Source organism: Melampsora larici-populina (genome assembly GCF_000204055.1).
Source record: "Melampsora larici-populina 98AG31 unplaced genomic scaffold MELLAscaffold_4, whole genome shotgun sequence".
NCBI lineage: Eukaryota > Fungi > Basidiomycota > Pucciniomycetes > Pucciniales > Melampsoraceae > Melampsora > Melampsora laricis-populina.
In genome coordinates, this window is record NW_006768768.1 from 1,944,591 (window position 1) to 1,964,117 (window position 19,527).

The 19,527-nt window shown below is 42.7% G+C and overlaps 2 protein-coding genes across 2 annotated transcripts; one reads left to right on the top strand and one right to left on the bottom strand.

Annotated features, from left to right (window-relative positions):
• Positions 1-6,839: 6,839 nt before the first annotated feature.
• MELLADRAFT_92422 (uncharacterized protein) lies at positions 6,840-7,847 on the top strand (the record flags this gene model as incomplete). Its single annotated transcript, XM_007405538.1, has 3 exons — positions 6,840-7,278; positions 7,348-7,611; positions 7,684-7,847. The coding sequence occupies 3 exons, from the start codon at positions 6,840-6,842 to the stop codon at positions 7,845-7,847; spliced, it is 867 nt and encodes a 288-aa protein (XP_007405600.1).
• A 2,667-nt stretch (positions 7,848-10,514) lies between these two features.
• Positions 10,515-11,154, bottom strand: MELLADRAFT_92423 (uncharacterized protein; the record flags this gene model as incomplete). Its single annotated transcript, XM_007405671.1, has 2 exons — positions 10,515-10,546; positions 10,620-11,154. 2 exons carry the CDS (start codon positions 11,152-11,154, stop codon positions 10,515-10,517), a joined length of 567 nt encoding a protein of 188 aa, XP_007405733.1.
• Positions 11,155-19,527: the final 8,373 nt, after the last annotated feature.

Consider the following 19,527-nt stretch of genomic DNA (forward strand, 5'->3'; position numbering starts at 1 on the left):
TCTTAACCTTGGTCACTCCTTCATAGGCGTGATGAAAGTGTGAAAGATGTGATTCACACCGTATTCACACTTGTGAAGAAGTGTGAAAATGGTATTCACACCTCTTAACCTTGGTCACTCCTTCATAGGCGTGGTGAGATTGTGAAAGAGGTGATTCACACCCTATTCACACTTGTGAATAGGTGTGAAAATGTTATTCACACCTCTTAACCTTGGTCACTCCTTCATAGGCGTGATGAAAGTGTGAAAGATGTGATTCACACCATATTCAAACTTGTGAAGAGGTGTGATTCACAGCTTTCACACCCTGAAACCTTGGTCACTCCTTCTCAGGCGTGGTGAGATTGTGAAAGAGGTGATTCACACCCTATTCACACTTGTGAAGAGGTGTGAAAATGTTATTCACACCTCTTAACCTTGGTCACTCCTTCATGGGTGTGTGAAATCGTGAAAGATGTGATTCACACCGTATTCACACTTGTGAAGAGGTGTGAAAATGTCATTCACACCTTCATAGGCGTGGTGAGATTGTGAAAGATGTGATTCACACCCTATTCACACTTGTGAAGAGGTGTGAAAATCTTATTCACACCTCTTAACCTTGGTCACTCCTTCATAGGCGTGGTGAAATTGTGAAAGATGTGATTCACACCCTATTCACACTTGTGAAGAGGTGTGAAAATCTTATTCACACCTCTCAACCTTGGTCACTCCTTCATAGGCGTGGTGAGATTGTGAAAGATGTGATTCACACCCTATTCACACTTGTGAAGAGGTGTGAAAATCTTATTAACACTTTGCATTATTCAGGATATTCAAGAAAGTCTCATCTCACAGACGTGGTGAAAGTGTGAATAGTGTGAATCACACTATTCACACTTTCACAGATGGGTGAAAGCTGTGATTCCAGTTCTGAACCCTTGAACAAAGCTTCACGGGTGCAATGCCAGTGTGAAACTTTGTAATCACACTCCATCCACTTTGGTGAAGCGGTGTGCCAGGTGTGAATTTCATTTTCAAATCCTTAAATGAGATTTTCACAGGTGTAAGGTCAGTGTGAAAAGTGGGAAATATTTCATTTTGAATCGGAACACATCTACCACTAAAGTGGATTGAAAAAGGAATGTGGAAGTTTTCTAAATATCTGTGACCTCTAGACTAATCAAACTCATCGTCATCATGCTCAAGTATTTCATGATAAACATCATCATAAACATCATCTTCCCCATTTTCTTCCTCTTCACCCACAATTGTTGGGACACGTACCATTGTTTCCCACTCCGCAAGACACTTTTTTACCATTGATCTCCACTTTTCTTGTAATTCATCATCACTGCCTGTTTCACACACATTGTAAGGTTCCGATTGGTGCAGCAAGCTGATGATGGCGCCATTCCAGCTTAACCACATCCGCCAAGCTTCCCGCGATAAAGTACAAGCAATTGCCAGCATCATATCTTTACTTGCCCATGTTGGGATGATGTCTACAATGAACACAAATTGAGGTATGTTACCAAACAATCTTGACAAAACATATCAACTCACCATTGGTAATGCTGGCAGTGGTAGGTTGTCAATCTTGCCTTGATACTGAACTGCCCAGTTCAGCATTTGTCTGGCCTCTTTTGCAATACGGCGAAGCTCCTCCGTACACCGACATACTGTGATGTAAGCTTCCATCCCTTCCTGGGTTGCTTCGTCAACGGCCCAAGGTTCAGTCGAGTGAATGATGCTACCAAAGTTGAGAAACGGGTGGCGTAAATCCATTGCTTCAACCTCTTGAAGAGTAGGGGTGGCCAGTGATGGGTCAGGTGCGAACTGCTCATTGTATTGCTTGGCAAGTCTGATATATGTAGCATGCTTTTGTTGTAGCTTAGTATTCTTCAGTAGTCGCAAAGTATTCATCTTTTTTTGAACATTAGTACCTATCACCAGTGAACATGTCAATGCAAGAATATGTTGAGACAAGTGAAACAATGACCGGATTTACCTCGAGCGTGACTGGCTCTCCTTCTATGCTCAATAACTCCCACCTTTGCACCAAGTAGCTTTCCTTTTGCAACACGGATTTTAACTAGAGGTTTTGCTCGAGCATCTGAGGATAGAATATTTTAGGGGATCGTAGATTTTTCTAAACGACCAATTACGTACGATAATGTGGGGAAAAAATGTAGTTTGGAAAATTTAACTTTGCCCCGACCAAAGTGAATTTTTACGTATGATGCCAAATTTTAGATTGTATGTAAAAAAAAAACGGTGATCAATGCCCTGAAATTTGTATTACCACCATCTTCAACCTTTAATTTTCCCAAACATCCATGCCGACCATCAAAGACCGTACATATCATCGAGCGGAAAAGGGCAAAATCATATCCCTTTGTTTACTTTTACGATGCATGCTTCACAACCCTTCAAAGGTTCGCAAACGAAGGCTCACAAAAGGCGAACATCCATTTGCACCTATCTACTATTCCAGACACAATAGATATATACTATCTCAATAACTAGAACTCCCTATCTTTGATCTAACATCTAACAACATCCATCGACCTTATCATTCATACATATCACAATCAAGGCTTCATTATCATTATCAAAACATTTGATAGATAATGAAGCCGTTCAACATTCACAATGAACGTGCTAAACGGACATTTGGACCACTCGGCAAGGGGGGTGGTCAGACTCGAATCATCAATTCCCTTATGCGATGGACACATCCTACAAGGAAGGAAGACCAACGAGCATTGTCCTACTTAGACCCTCTCACAAACACAAACCAATCTGTTTTTCCTTTCCACCTTTCCTTAGTTATCAATCGGCTTTCCATCAATTGGAATATCTTCGAGTTTTACTTCTTTTTTCTATCATCGTTTCTTCTATTCAAACCCTTCTCTACAACTCCAATTACTATGAGCGACTCTGGCGACAATTGGACCGATCATGCAGGTGATAAACATGGGTCCAGCGACTCGGACGAATACAAGGATGACGATCCGGAGGACGGTGTTGTTCCCAATGCACATGGACATCTTTCTCTTTCAAAATTCGACAAATACTCCCGATTCAACAAATACAAACAGTCGAGCCAATTCGACAATTCCAGTGCTTGCCGTGAAATCCTTCACCAGCAAGATATTGGCTTACATTTGCAAGCGGCCGAAAATCCGGAAACCAAAAGCCAAGTAGTCTCTCTAGTCTCTCAGAACCGCAAACCAACGGGTTTGATTTCGAAAAAAGAGGGCAAGAAGGGTCCGAAGACTTTTTCTTTGCCTCTGGATCGCACTACTTTCGAAACATTCATTGATCACAACACCACTCTGGATGGCGAAGGATACCCGCTTTTTCCCAATGGCTCGACTGTATTCGTAAGGAAACCCAATAGTAAATTCGCCAACTGGTGCACCGTCGGTTTCGCCAGCACGACTTCGGGAGGTGGCACAAAGAAGCGACCCGACTGGCGAACAGTACGGTTCACCTGCCTAGGTGTCTTTGTATGCAACAACCACGACTGCGACTATCTTGGTGCGCCGCCTACTGGCAAGGGAAAAATTGCAGAATGGCTATCCAAGTGAGTAATTTCCCGCTCGTCTATGTAATGTGTTTAATCATTACTGATTATACTAAAAAAATCGCACATTCCAGACAACAGAGATGCAAAGCATCTCTTTGCACAGACTACCTCCGCCTAATTCCGTGTAAAGACACCATATGTCGTGTTGATGAACACATCCCGTCCGGCTGGGGAATTCTTCGACACTCCGGATTACACACTCATCCTTGGCCGAGACGCAACAAGCCAGACAAACTCGCGCTTGATGAGTTTGCTCAAAAGGTTGTTGAAAATCCTAACATTGGTCCATTGCAGCATAAGGCAAGTCTTTCAACAAATCAAAATTTCTAATTTTTTCAATTTTCGACTATGCCAAAATTTATCAAAATTGTTCCATTGACACATTTTGTTCTCACAGGTTGGCCGAGCTCCCGCTGGTCAAGGAGAAATCACAACGGCTCGTGATATTCATCACGCATTGGCGAATTTGCATCGACTTGGCTATTATAGACGGATGATCCTGGTCAAAAATGGGATCATTCCTGAAAAGAAGATACCCGGATCGGGTGACAGTTTCATCTTGGACATGGAAACTTGGGCTGAGTACGTAGTTCTACATACCTTCAGATTGTAAATGTATATAAGAAACTGAGTAATTCTTTTTACTTCAGACGCGGGTTGGAAGTGATTTCAACATCTATGAAAAAGAAGAACATGCACATGACTTTCCAAACCCCGTGGATGGCAGAACAACTGCTGACCAAAGTTAAAGGTAGTGTTTATAGCGGCGGCTTATTGTCTGACGTAACATATAAATTTTTTGCAAACGGTTATTTGCTGTCAACCTCGATGTACAGTGATGTACTCAATAGGTGGATTCCTATTCAACTCACGTGGCTAAAAGGTCTCACCGAAGCGCACTATCTAGCGCACTTCAAAACCCTCATGGAGCAGATTCAAGACTCTGAATTTTCAGTCGAAGAAAGAGACCTTTTGGTGCGGAATGTTGTGGATTTTTCAGTTGCTCAAAAAAACGGTTTTATTCAAGCTTATATGTCAGTATTCAATGAAAGTGATAAAGAGGTTGTGTTGTCCAAACTGCGCGGTTGTAAGGAACATTTCAGACAATCGCTGACACGTTTGAAGCGGAACAATGCAATAATTCCAAGGGGTAAAGAGGTTAGTTTCCATTCCAAAAAAGAAATTCGTAAAAGTTTCAAAAGACTTACATCCATTTTTCTCAAGCCGGAATTTGAACAACTTGCAATGAGTCTGCACTGCAGACATTATTCGGGTTCCCCAAGTGGGCAGGGAAAAATGATTGGGAGTATGATTTGTCATAAAATGGTCTATCACTCCACACCTGAGCCATAACACCCACACTACATATGTGTAGCAGGCTCAGTGAATATGTGGTTATCATGTACATACAGTTCTGCTCAGTTATCTGCTCATCAGGACAAGTTATTCATATGTAATACATGCTGTAACTTCTTTCAGATTGAAAAAAGCTTCCAAAAGATTGACTACATACACTGACTCAATGTTTTGGTGTGATCTCATCAACTCAACTGCATGTAACACACTTTCTGTTACTAAGACATAGCTTCAACAATATTGCCTGAGCAGCTACAGAATTATATGTAGTGAATTTTTGGGAAAAAAATTTCAAAGTCGAAAAAGTTACATGTGGTATAACATGTGATTTATTTATTCTGATGGGCAAAAAACTGAGCAGACCTGTATGTACATGATAGACAACTATTGACTTAGCTTGCTGCACATATGTAGTGTGGGTGAAATGGCCCAGGTGTGCAGTATTAGATTCTTTTATGAAAAACTGTACTATTAATCATTTTCCTCTGCCAAATTGGGGAAGTTGAATGATGTTTACAGTGCTGTGCGATCCCGATGTCCCAGGCGGTCAAACTTACGAAATGAAGGTGGACCAAATACGACGAGAATACCCGAATGCCAGAAGATGGATTGATTGGTGGCAGGCTTCAGATATTCAGGCCATGCTCTTCAAATCTCGACGTAAACAAATCGATGACGATGGACTGGACGATGACCTGCCTGAGACGACCAACTCTCAGGAATCGATGCATCGGGTGTATTATATGATTTCGTAAGTTTTTCTATGTATGTTTCTTTGCATTTTGCTTTTAGAAATTCAAATTGACGCGCTCATGTGTCTTTTAGTGAAGGAAGCTGTACCATCCAGGTTGGTCTGGTACAGCTTTACGGATTGGTCATGAGTCTTCAGAGGGACCATGTCGACCTTTGTCGAGGTGTGACCATCACATATGGATCCACCAAAAATTACGAGAAAGTTGCCCAGATCCTAGGCTGGGCAAAGAAGGCTCGACATCGCCGTGAACCTAAGAACGACGGCCGTCCACCGGACACGACAGACGCCCTTCTCGGTGAAGTTTCAAACAAGAAGAAACTTGGCCGTCCATCAGGAGCTCTGAATGTCGACCGAAATCCGGTAACCACGTTCCAAGGGTTCCGAAGTTCGAAGGCCTTAGGTCGGCAAAATCGTTGCTGGATGAATTTGATGTCAGAGTGTCTCTACGCACTTGCGACACCTTATTGGTTCACAGGATCCAAAGGAAAGTCAATTCACATTTACAATATTCTTATGAATTTATTTTCGTCACGCACAACTTGGGAAGTTCACCGATCTGGCAACATCCGAACTATTCTGCCCACTGGCCAAAACAAGATTCAAGCAGCCATTCAAAAAATCAACCCTCTCGCCTTTGAAGCCAACCGCTTTGCATCAGCCGAACAGTTCTTTGAAGGCTTATTTGACTTGGATGGCGCTCAAACCTCACCACCAGCGCCGCCTATTACTAAATCAGTCTTTCAAATATACCGTCAACGAAAACTCTGATGTACTCACAACTTTGAACATAAGAAATACGAAGTGATTCCTCAGAATTCCATCGTGCTCATGCCTGAGCATTACAACAGCGGTTACACCTATTCGACTACACCCGAACTCCTTCAAGCCTGGACGTTGAACGAAGGCGTTCGACGTATATCCGCACGACACTGCCTAGACTGCAAGGTCAACAAGGACCCTGGCGATCCAACCATGCCTCGCACGAAGCCTCCATATTACGAAAGGGCCAGGCTTTTGTTTGACCCACCACCGCCCCATCTATACATTCAGCTAGACATAGGCCTTTACTTGGGTTCGCGGCGTTCAGAAGCCGCCAAGATGATGCGCGAAATCGACTTACCTTTTGAGATTACTCTACACGGCGCCACCTATCAGATGTGTGCTCGTGGTTTCTGGTGGGACAGCCACTATTGGTGCAAGGTGGTGCGCACATTCGGCGGTTTATCGGGCGTATGGCATCACAACGACATGCAAAACGAAGGGATTGCGACTTTGTCCAGTAGGGATTTGAGTTCAATCGGAGGTGTAGCTGAACATACCAGCTGGGTGATGTACTCACGAGCACCTACCGCAGAAGAGGCCAGTATCATTGTTACTGCCAATGTTAGAATGAATAGCACTTACGGAGATCAAATTGAAGGGGACTTGCCTTTTTCCCAAGTGAAAATTGAAAAAAACGAAGCCGAAGCCGAAGGCCTAGAGGGATTGTTTGAGGACTACCCTCATGGAGACTTGAAATCAGATGATGGTCTACCTCTACCGAACGTACTGTTCAATGATTCGAATTCAGATGATGGTCTACCGACTGAAGATGGTGCGTGATCTGATTTATTATCCAGATCAGATCAGAGTTACTCATGGTTCTGCTATCTTTTCTATCTAGGGGCAGCGCAGTGTCACCAAAATTGCAAAGAAGAGATGAAGGTACAACTTGATGAATTAGAAGAACCCATCATGCCTATGGATCAGGATCAAGAGGAACGCCGCGAGGTTCCTGCCAAACCTAAAGTGAAATCCAAGCGCAAGGTGTGCAATCTCACCCAAGATGAAGTCCCACAAAGTAGGCCATCCAAGAAACCTCGGGTTGATATGAAAAACCCAGTGGTCACGGAAGCAGCACCGACAGAGGCACATAGCCCTCCAAAAGGTCAGAAAGTCATGATCTATTCTCTTTGCAAAGTTAGACTCATTCTCATTTCTTTTTTTGAATACAAATCAGCAAAAAAACCAGCCAGACCCCAAAAGCCAAAGGGTTGGAAAGGTTACGCCTTGGTAGATGTGGAGGAATTGAATGCTGGGTCTCATCTTGGAGTCGACGTTTCGAGCCAAGAGTCCAATGGCCGCTTTAAATTGTGGAAGTCGAAGCGTCACAGTCAGAAATAGTCCGCTGCTCTCAACAAATTTAACACATGAGAATTTATCGAATTCATCTTTTGCATTACTCTCCTTAAAAAAACTTCTTTATCTTTTGCATTACTCTCTTTTTTAAACAGAACTTTTTTAATTATTTCTTTACATTCTTTAAACCTGGATTTTCGTGTCTCTTTTATTCCTTTTTTGTATTTTCGTATCTCTTTTCTTTCTTTTCTTGGATTTCATTTAATCTGTGTTGTCATTCATTCACTCTATTACCTTACTTTCATTAATATGTTCTCTCGGGACAAAATGAAAAAAGATAAGGAATGTTCGGGAAATTCACGAAGAATGTCCGGAAAATTCAATATCTGGATTTCGAAAAAAGAGATTTCCGGCCTTCTTTTTTCACGAACTAAAATGTTCGTGAGTGATTGTCCGGAAAAGTCAAACAATTGGCCTTCCTGTGCTCTTTTACATGCTTAATTGGTTACGAGACATAAGCACTGGGAGATTTCGATTGTAAAAGTTCACGCTTCTTATGTCTGGCATTCATTTTTCCGATCTTTTTTTTACGACCTTTCCAAAATACGCAATGTTCGGGAAAATTCACTTTCTTCAGGGGAAAGTGAATTTTTCCGAACATCGCATTTCGCGAACATTATTGTTCGTAAACCAATGTCCGGAAAAATCTCGGACCCCATATTTTAGTCAGTACGGCGGCGTTAGTCATGGGTACCTTACAGCGCTCAACATTGGAAGCACCTGATGTACCAGTGAGTTCACATAACTCGGCATCTCCAAGCTTCTCAGTAACACGCTCAATGGCTTTTTCAAGCAACACCAAGGTATTAGGAACACCACTAGCATGTCTATGCTTTTGACGGCGTCGCCTAGACCGTTTATTCTTGTCCATGGTTTCCAGCTTGTCCCTGATTGGAAAATTTCAATCTTAATCAGTTTCTCTGCCCTCCCTGCCGTTCAGCGCAGATGCGAACTTACTGAGCAGCCACTAGCTGCTCCTCCAAATCAACGAGTTCAGCCACATGTTCCAAGTAATCGGCGCTGCTTTGGCTGATGGTTTGACTTTGTATTGCCTTCTTACGCTCGCATTGATTCTTGAAGTACTCTTCAGTATGACCATGCTGGCGGTCAAGCTGCCTCAATATACATCTCGCTGCCGAAAGTTTTTTCTGAGTCTGCTGCAGATGTTTCAGGCTGCGCGCAGCTATTGTTTCAAAGGAAGTTTTATTATCAGGAGTTGCCTAGTTGCCTGGATAGAGAGGTTGGACTTCTTACCAGAGTTATGTCTTCCTCGTTCATTCCGATGCATAGCTCGGAAGTTCAAAGCTGTCAGGCGATGCTGTTTTGTTGAGTAACGCAGTGGCCTAACCAAAGGTTCAAAATCTGACCAAATTCGTTCCATTCCCTCGCCATTGGAGAGACCCCAGCCATTGTTGAGCCGTGGGTTATAATCAAGTTGACATGCCCACTCGTGCACGAATGAGTGGAACAAACTGGTTCCAAACTTGAGCCGGTCTTTTTCCCGTTCTTGTGGAAAGTAATTATGCTGGTGCAAAGGATTTCAAATAAATCAATGAAGGGTACAATATCCATAAGATATACGCCATACCTTCACTATGCTCTTTTGTAAAGTGCAGCCAATATCATATAGAAGTCCAAGGGTCTGATGTAGTTCTCCGTCTCTGTCTTCCCTGGCCTCGGTGGCTTTAAGGAGCCAATTCAATAAAGTAAGTGGAAAAATGTTTCTAGCAAGCATTTTACACACTATCAGTACAAACAGATCACACTGCAGCAGAGGATAAGGTAACCCACTTTTCACCACTTTGAATAATGCTAATGAAACAAAGACATTGATCATGTCGACACCCCATTCCCATTAACCCTGTTTCGTCACAACCTTTCCAGTGAGACTTGCCTCACACATCATCAGCGGCTGTATGCCGCGCCGCACATGGATCCTATCAACAGAAATTGTGGTTGAAAGAGCTATATCATGAAGGTATCGATATGAATCATAAAAATCTCACTAACTACCTCGGCCTCATGCCATGGCACCTTGGCTTTAGCATTATTTGCTTGCCTACCGCGACAGGTACGACCTGTTTGCAACCATTCGTTTTGGAGGGTTTCCATTTCCTTGGGAGGTAAGAACAGAGATGGTGTGACGATTTCACCTTTTTCAATACTAGCCGCCAAGTGTCTACGGTGCTGGAAGTTACCATCAATACAAACAATGTGATCCGGTTCCCCTGACGGAAGAGGCCCCACGCCTGGCCCAAAACACTGGGGACAAATTCCTGCTAGCTTGTCCTGAACTGTCAGATGGAGGCTCTTGTTGACGGCTTCTTCAGTCATGACGATCATTTCTTGATACGCATCAATGGCTGACGAGAGTGGCTGATGCCATTCACGGCACTAAAAGAATAATTTCAACATCAGAACATGAATACCCAAATAAATAATGGATTTACATTTGTTCCTCCACCTCGTTTTAGGAATAAAGGATTCCCTTCATCCAGAAATTCGTTAAGGGCCTCCGAAAATGGATGGAAACGCAGGCTGCAGTATTTCCACACTATGTGGAAAAATCGCAAAAGTCGAATGGTAACAACTGACTGAGGCCTGACCGGCTTACCTCCAATATAACCGGCTTGAATCAGGCGCACTTGATCATTAGGGTAACATGGACACATCTTCAACTTTATCTGTTTACGAACTGGATTAGGAAACCATTAGTAGTAATCATATAGCTAGCTCCTTTACCTCAATTGAACTTACATGTAAGATCAAGCACATCAAAAGTGCGAATGGTACCTGTACAGTTACACGGTTCCTTCCAGTCCTTAAATCGAGTCTCGACATTGGACCAGTTATTGGTTCTCTGCTGACAGGCCAAGAAGACTGGAAACATGGCCGGATATCGATTGCGCCAATCCTCTTCCTCCCGTTGGCGCCGTCCTGCATGAAATCCTTCGTTAAGGCCAAAAGCAAACACTTCACCAGTGAGATTGGCATCATGAGGTGGAGGACTGGGCGGTAATTGTCCAAGTTGGTCTGGTTCCTCGTCTCTATCACCCTCGTCGAAAGCTGGGAGTTCAGCCATTGGAATGATGATATCGCCTGAACCACCTGGCGCGAGTGGTTCGGCGCGATTGTATTGTTCGGCAGCGTTTGAAACAGCTTGACCAACTGTTATTTCCGCGTGGACACGGCTACGGCGTTTCATGGCAAGGCACCGAGCATCAAGCTCGTTCTGAGGTTTTCGCTTGAGGTTTTCAGGCTTCTTGAGTTTGACTTTCTTCTGGTTGGTCATATTTGAATAATATAAGACAATGTAAGATTCGATGATTACTAATGGTTTCCAACCTGATGCACTACACCATGTACAAAGGAGTCTTGACAAATTGGCAAATGGAAAACTGTCACTTACCATTTTGGGGTTGTTCAGATATCAGCTTGTGAAAGCAGCGGTGATTAATTTCAAAAACAATTTTTTGGGGCTTCCTTTTCAGCGGTGAAGTTTCATTAGGGCTATTGTGGCACTAATGTACTGGTGATGCTTCCGTCATCCCAGGAACATTCACAGTGCTGTCATCCCTGGGATAAACAAAGTGCTGTCACCCCTAGGTTCTCGATGATAACCATCACCAGAGTTATTCATTTGAAACAATAGACAATTCATATTGGTGATCTGTCCACATCTGTCACCCCCTGGGATTCATACAGGGCTGTCCAACCAAGTTTAATCATGGTTGGTTGGTCCCCTTGATTTCAACTGTTTGTCAAAATATAAGTTTCAGAGTACCTTTTGGGTCGGTGCTTCCAAATCACCTTCTATCTTGGCACAGAAACTTAGTTGGGCGGGTTTTGTGACCTAATTAGGGATGGATTCTGTCAAACACAGTACAAGTATGGGCTTAAAAAAAACCTTACTTCGACTCACCCTCTTTCCACCACTCAGTTTGATGCTGATCAACAATCTGAGGATGAGCCAGGGTAAGAGAACATTGTTCAAGTGTTTTCATTCTTGGTTTATCACATAGCATTGTATTACTTAAAATGATTGCCACAGAAGCGCCACCAATGGTAGGTTGTGAATCATACAACCACCATAGTACCCCATAAATAGACTCCAAGGGTGAAGGTGGTTGATGGTGGAACAAACATCAATGAACAAACTATGCCATAACCAACTGTGTGTGTGGTGGTTTTGGTATCTTCAAAGAGACCTAAACTGCAACTATAACTCCCTGGTGTAAAGACTTATGTACATTCATCCTCAATGTGGGCCTATTGTGTGAACACATGCAGCAACCAAGTCAAGGAGTGGTGTGACACTTCATGAGTGGGATGCTGCATGTGTTCACACAATAGTCCTCCCAAAATGATTTGGCACACTCAGACATGCTATAACATTCCAGTGTTAAAATTTATGTCCAAAAGATCCTCAATGACTGACTATATGCAACAATATGCAACAACCAAGTCATGGAGGGTTGAGTGTGATACAAACCTTGGTTGAAGGTTTGTATCACACTCAATAGTGCTCCTAAAATCATTTGGAACACTCAGATTAGCCATAAGTCCAGGGCGTAAAAAGTTATGGTAGAAATATGCTTAATTATGGGCCTCTTTGCCCACATGTACCAAAACACACAACATCCAAGTTATGGAGGGTGGTGTCACTTCATGACTTGGATGAAGGTTTGTATCACACTCAACAGTGCTCCCAAAATCATTTGGATCACTCAGATCAGCCATAAGTCCAGGGCGTAAAAAGTTATGGAAGAAATATGCTTAATTACAGGCCTCTTTGGCTACATGTACCAAAACACACAACATCCAAGTCATGGAGGGTTGAGTGTGATACAAACCTTGGTTGAAGGTTTGTATCACAATCAATAGTGCTCCCAAAATCATTTGGATCACTCAGATCAGCCATAAGTCCAGGGCGTAAAAAGTTATGGAAGAAATATGCTTAATTACAGGCCTCTTTGGCCACATGTACCAAAACACACCACATCCAGGTCATGGAGGGTGGTGTCACTTCATGACTTGGATGAAGGTTTGTATCACACTCAACAGTGCTCCCAAAATCATTTGGAACACTCAGATCAGCCATAAGTCCAGGGCGTAAAAAGTTGTGGAAGAAATATGCTTAATTACGGGCCTCTTTGCCCACATGTACCAAAACACACCACATCCAAGTCATGGAGGGTGGTGTCACTTCATGACTTGGATGAAGGTTTGTATCACACTGAACAGTGCTCCCAAAATCATTTGGAACACTCAGATCAGCCATAAGTCCAGGGCGTAAAGAGTTGTGGAAGAAATATGCTTAATCACAGGCCTCTTTGCCCACATGTACCAAAACACACAACATCCAAGTCATGGAGGGTTGAGTGTGATACAAACCTTGGTTGAAGGTTTGTATCACACTCAATAGTGCTCCCAAAATCATTTGGAACACTCAGATCAGCCATAAGTCCAGGGCGTAAAAAGTTACGGTAGAAATATGCTTAATTACGGGCCTCTTTGGCTACATGTACCAAAGCACACAACATCCAAGTCATGGAGGATGGAGTCACTTCATGACTTGGTTACTGGTTTGTATCACACTGAACAGTGCTTCCAAAATCATTTGGAACACTCACATCAGCCACAAGTCAAGGGCGTAAAAAGTTATGATAGAAATATGCTTAATTACGGGCCTCTTTGGCTACATGTACCAAAACACACAACATCCAAGTCATGGAGGATGGAGTCACTTCATGACTTGGTTGCTGGTTTGTATCACACTGAACAGTGCTTCCAAAATCATGTGGATGGACATGCTTTCTATCGTTATCACCGAAAGCGTACAGCCATCAAGTGTCAATTGGCCACGGAACTCGGGCTACCACTCAACACTAAGTTCATTTTCCGGTTGGGACCCCACGATCGAAAGGATACTGACAAAGTGAAAGACATCGAAATTTCTCACGGAACTGTTGCAGTTATCAACAAAGCGGACCTGTCTTTAGTCCTAGCTGTTCGATGTTCAAGGTTTCGCACGATGGATGATGACCTGAGAAAGCAATTCAATCATTCTATATCCACCATCTTCCAGCACGCACGAGCACGTTACGAATGTAAAATCAACGGCTCTCACAAAGATAAGAACAACCTCAATCATCCCAATGATCAACAATATGAACATGATCACCGAGATGATGAACATGTTTGTGGTTGGATGGGGTGTTGTGGATGGCGAGGTGGAACAGATCCGGGCAAATCACTTGGTTAGTAAATTTGCTATCTGACTCTCATTCAGCACGTCACATGTGAAGATACACTAATACTGTCATCTTTGTGATATCATGATGTAGGTGCCTATGCTATGGCCGCCTTTACCGCAACTTCCATAGATCGCATGTTAACCGACAAGCAACGGATGGAACAATTTCATATCATACGTGATTTCCTAGCAGGCCGATTTGCGAGCCTTTCACTATATGTATTCAAAACGAACCTTGCCCTTGGCCTCACTACAAATGTCCCTGGTTTTGACGACGAGAAGTGGCAGGATACGCCTAATGGTTTGGTTTTTGCGTCTAACATCGCAGTATCATGTGATGGATTTGCCAATCGCATGCATACCGACAAGGATCACACACGATATGCCTTTGGCCTATTTGGACTTATCATTAGGGCGACCGGGGTTCCATGCAGCAAGGAAGAGGCAAAGTTACTAGGATCGGTTGAAGATCTGTACTTTGTAGTGAAGGACTTTGGCATTAAGATTGCTTTGAGTCGTTGCAACGGCCTGTATGAGATGTTATGGGATACTAAAGTAAGTACACTCATCTCTCATCATACTTGATGAGAATATTGATCAACACTCCATCAGATTCCCCATTATACGACGTCCTCGCGTTCACTTGATGAAAAAGGAAAGGCAGTTCCACCAAAAGAGTGTAAAGTCACCCAATTCGGATCATCTTGTCAAATTTCCGAAACGCTGGTCAATCGGATCCAACTACTCGAGAAGGAGAAGGAGGGTAAGACCCCACTTGAGTGGGAGGAATTCCGGGCCCAGCGAGTAAAAACTTATATAGATGAGAACCGTGTCAAGATGGATCGTGAGACAGCACATCTAAAGATGCGTGCGGATTTGGCTAGGGAGAAAAGGGCAGCCAAAGTGCAAGCTTTGATCCAGCAATTTCCCTGAGCCTTGCTTATATCTCTTGAAGTTGCCAAATGATGAATCTATATCTCAACTTTTCATTTTTTCATTTCAGCTGATCGTAAATGTCACATATAGTTACAGTTATTTTTCATATTCTTCTTTTTAACTGAATCAGTGAAGCTTTGGAGGAGGATCTGTAATGTCCAAAAGCCATTCCCCGTATATTTATGTCTGATATTGAATTTGATTCGAAATCAAATTCTGGAAGGGCATGCTTGAAACTGTCGTGAAATCGCACTGTTCTTTAGTAATCTCTCAATTGATCGAATCCAGACACATTTGCAAAGTTGGTTGAGACCAACTTCTCAACATAGGTAGCAGTGAACACACACTTTACACTTGTTTATGAAGAAGTCATGAAGGTGTGTGAAATCTGTTTCACACCTCCAAAAGTGACAATGATCCTTCACACGCTTCACACTTATGTGGAGATGTGTGAAGGATCAATTCCCTATTGTAGGAGTGAATCAATAAACAAGTGAATTTAACACCAGGAGAGGAGTGAATTTATCCTTCACACATCCTCAAATCAGTGTGAAGACGTGTGAAGATGTATGTTTTCACACCTCTCCAAGTGAAAATGATGCTTCACATGCTTCACACTTGTTTGAAGATGTGTGATGGATAAATTCCCTATTGTAGGTGTGAATCAATAAACAAGTGAATTTAACCCCAGGAGAGGAGTGAATTTATTCTTCACACATCCTCTCCTCAGTGTGAAGACGTGTGAAGACGTGTGAAGACGTGTGAAGACGTGTGAAGACGTGTGAAGACGTGTGAAGACGTATGTTTTCACACCTCTACAAGTGAAAATGATGCTTCAGATGCTTTAAACTTATTGGGAGATGTGTGAAGGATAAAACCCCTATTGTAGGGTGAATGAATAGGTGAATTTGTGTTTAAGACATGCAGAGGAGTGAAAGCATCCTTCACACAACCCCAAACCAGTGTGAAGAGGTGTGAAGTATGTTTTCACACTTCTGAAAGTGAATATCATGCTTCAATATCTTCACACTGATTTGAGGATGTGTGAAGAATAATTTACCACCTAGTATTCTTGTCACTTCTTGTAGGTTTGAATCAATAAGTGAATTTGTGTCTAACACATGGGTAGGAGTGAAATTATCCTTCACACATCCCTGCATCAGTGTGAAGAGATGTGAAGAATTTTTTCACACCTTTCCAAGTGAAACTGATGCGACATTATCCTTCACACATCCCTGAATCAGTGTGAAGAGATGTGAAGAAGTTTTTCACACCACTCCAAGTGGAACTGATTCAACACAGGCTTCACTGATTTGAGGATGTGTGAATGATAATTTCCCTATTGTAGGTGTGAACCAATAAATAAGTGAATTTAACACATGGGTAGGAGTGAAATTATCATTCACACATCCTCAAGTCAGAGTGAAGAGGTGTGAAGTATGATTTCACACCTCTCTGAAAGTGAATATCATGCTTCACACAATTGACACTCATTTGAGGATGTGTGAATGATAATTTCCCACCTATTCAACTTGTCACTTATTGTAGGTGTGAATTAATAAGGGAATTTGTATTTAACACATGTATAGGAGAGAAACTATCATATCCTCCAATCATTGTGAATAGGTAAGTATATAATCACACCTCTTACAGTGAAAATCATGCTTGACACTCTTAACACATATTTGAGGACCAATCCTTATTATTGCTTCTTGTAGGTGAAGTGCATTTGTAATAGCACTTCAACTTATTTATGAAAGAAATATTGGTTGTTTTATTGCAACAACAAATTAAATTCACAGAGTGGCAAGCATGATGGGTAACATAGAGACATTTACCACTGTGGTTCCTCTGTTTCTGTTAATTTTGTGTCAGAATCACGAGCCAGTTCCTCAGCCACCACCTTTGCATCCATTTCCTCCGGCTCATCTTCTATTTCCTCCGGCTCAACTTCTATTGCATCACGCCTGGAATAAGATCCATCTTGATTGGTGATCCAATCTCTTTGCCATTTGAGATTCAAGTAAATAATAATGTTTTTCTCATATACCGACCACCAGGTATGAGCCTGGAATTCACGTACTTCCATCCAATCGGGATGAATGAAAGGGATAGGCAGGTTGTGATTGAAATCGAGTTCGAGTGGTATGAAATGATTCTCGTTGATGAAGGCCATGACAATCGGTTGATAACATTCATTGTCTTTGAGTTCATGGCAGTACGGTGCAAAGCAAGGAAGTATTAAGGAGCAGTTTGCTTCAGTTTTGCTGTAATAAATAACCGGCCTTCGGTATGCGTTGGCAATGATAAACCCTCCACATGGCATCGGAAACCATTCGCTCTGCTCTGCAGTTAGAGCAGTTGATTTCAAAATTGATTCGATAAGTGTGATATCGATGTCAACCGCAAACTTGAGGATATTTTCAGCATACCAGTCATACTTGGACTGTAGGTGTTGTAAAAGGACTGATCGGATAGTGGGTGCCTGGTTAGGTGTGAGTCCCAGTGAGACTGCGATGGTTGAGAAAGCGCAAAGGCCATCTTTCGGTACGTCTGTAGCATTTTTGACAAATGGAAATATGTATTGAGGTACATCCTGCAAAAATGGCCACTTCTGTCAAAGTGTAAGGTAAGGAGGGGCTCAGTGCTAATCTTCAAGATATACATTTATAAGCAAATGATACATACCTTCAAAACAACACACTCAATCTGAAGGTGTTCCTCCATTTCTTCTGGAGTAAAAGGTTTTTGACACTGTAGAACAAAAGTGATACAGATTAGAAATGCAATACTTTGTTTTTGAGAGTTGCTCGCATGGCAGGTACTGACTTTCTTTTTTTCCAAGAGCCTCTGAGGCTTTAAGGACTGACCTTTGGATGTCGGCTGGGTGGAATTGATGGCACGTGGCAAGAAGACATCGGCTTTGGCTGCTGTTGTTTCTGCACTTGTGCTTGGCGATTCGGCACTTGCTGCCAAGGGAACTTCTGTCTCTCTTGGTGTTTCCGATTCTGCTCTTAGCTAAAAATTGAGAGTAACATCAGCGCTTTTTTTGTATGAGACTTACTTCTTCAAGACCTACTTCTTCTTTGGCAGCAGCTGCTACTTTGCGACGCGTAGACACTTTCAAGGGAAGAATGGGACCACGATCTTTGCGCTTTCGGCCTCGTCCGACAGCCTGGGCTTTCTCCTCGGTAGGAACTGAGTCGTTTTGTTTTTCTACACTTTCTACCTCCTCTGAGACTTCGATGTAACCATAACCCTTTGGCAATTTCGGCAAATCAGGGATAGTTGTGGTTTTGCCTTTGCAAATGTTTTGACCGGGTTCTTTGGTTTTGGCTTTCCGTGTGCGAAGACTTGGTGCCGGATTATCTTCAGCCTTGGAGATCTTACGTTTGCGAGTTCGAGATTTTGGAGCCTTAATTTGTTTGGCAAGAGGAAGTACTGAAGGGAGCTCGATATCATTGACAGGCTGATCAAGGTTGGTGGGTAACACATCCACAGCAGCTCGCAACACAGAATTTTCTGCTGAAACCTTCTGAACTTCAGTGTTCAAATGCTCAGCTTTGACTTCAGGCGTATCCATGGCGATCTCAAGGTTGAAATCGGGTAAAGGTGAAGAACCTGCGAGGGTCAGATAGTTTGTTAGAGTTGAACAAACAAGAGAGTCAAGAAATAATTCATGACTCACGATTCTCGGTTGGATGATTCTCAGGATTCGATGGACAATTTACTCCTGAAACCGCCAGATCTTGATTTTTCAAAGGCTTAGCTTCAACTTCAGGTTCTTCCATCGGAATATCGAGTTTGAACTCGGGTAAAGGTGAAGAAGCTGCAGGATACAGATTTTTAGTTAGAGTTGAACAAACAAGATATCCCAAGAACAAAAGGAAGATGACTCACGATTTTCGGTTGGATGAATTTCAGAATTTGATGCAGCTGAATCGAGGTGGGAAATGACAATATCTTCGGGTGGTATTGGGCAAAGATGTTCCTCGCTGTCTTGATGGGAAGGTGAGTGAGTACTGATGTGATCTTTGGGGTGGTTCACTACTGTATCTTCCAAGTTTTGAACAGGACTGGTAGCCGTTTTAGGCAAAGTCGAAGGCGAGAGATTAAGAGCTTCCATATCGGTTCTAGTCGAACTATCTGGTGATGGTGAATTGCTTGATTGAATGGCAGATTCGATGACATCTAGCGAGGGACTGATTTTCGGGTTTGGGATAGAACTAGAGGCGGCTGGTGATGATAGAGTGGGAGCTATGGGTATATTGGTCATCGAATGTTTACCTTTGGATGTTTTGTCTTCAGCATCTACTTCAGCAGAAGTAGATAGGAGGGCTGGATACGGGGTCCTTTGAGTTTGAATAGGTGCAAGTGTTGTAGAGCTAGCAATAGCTTTGGCAAACTCAACATCGCGTAAAAATGAGCCAAGTAGGTATGTTTGGTTAGACCGTGGGAAGAGATTGCATCTCT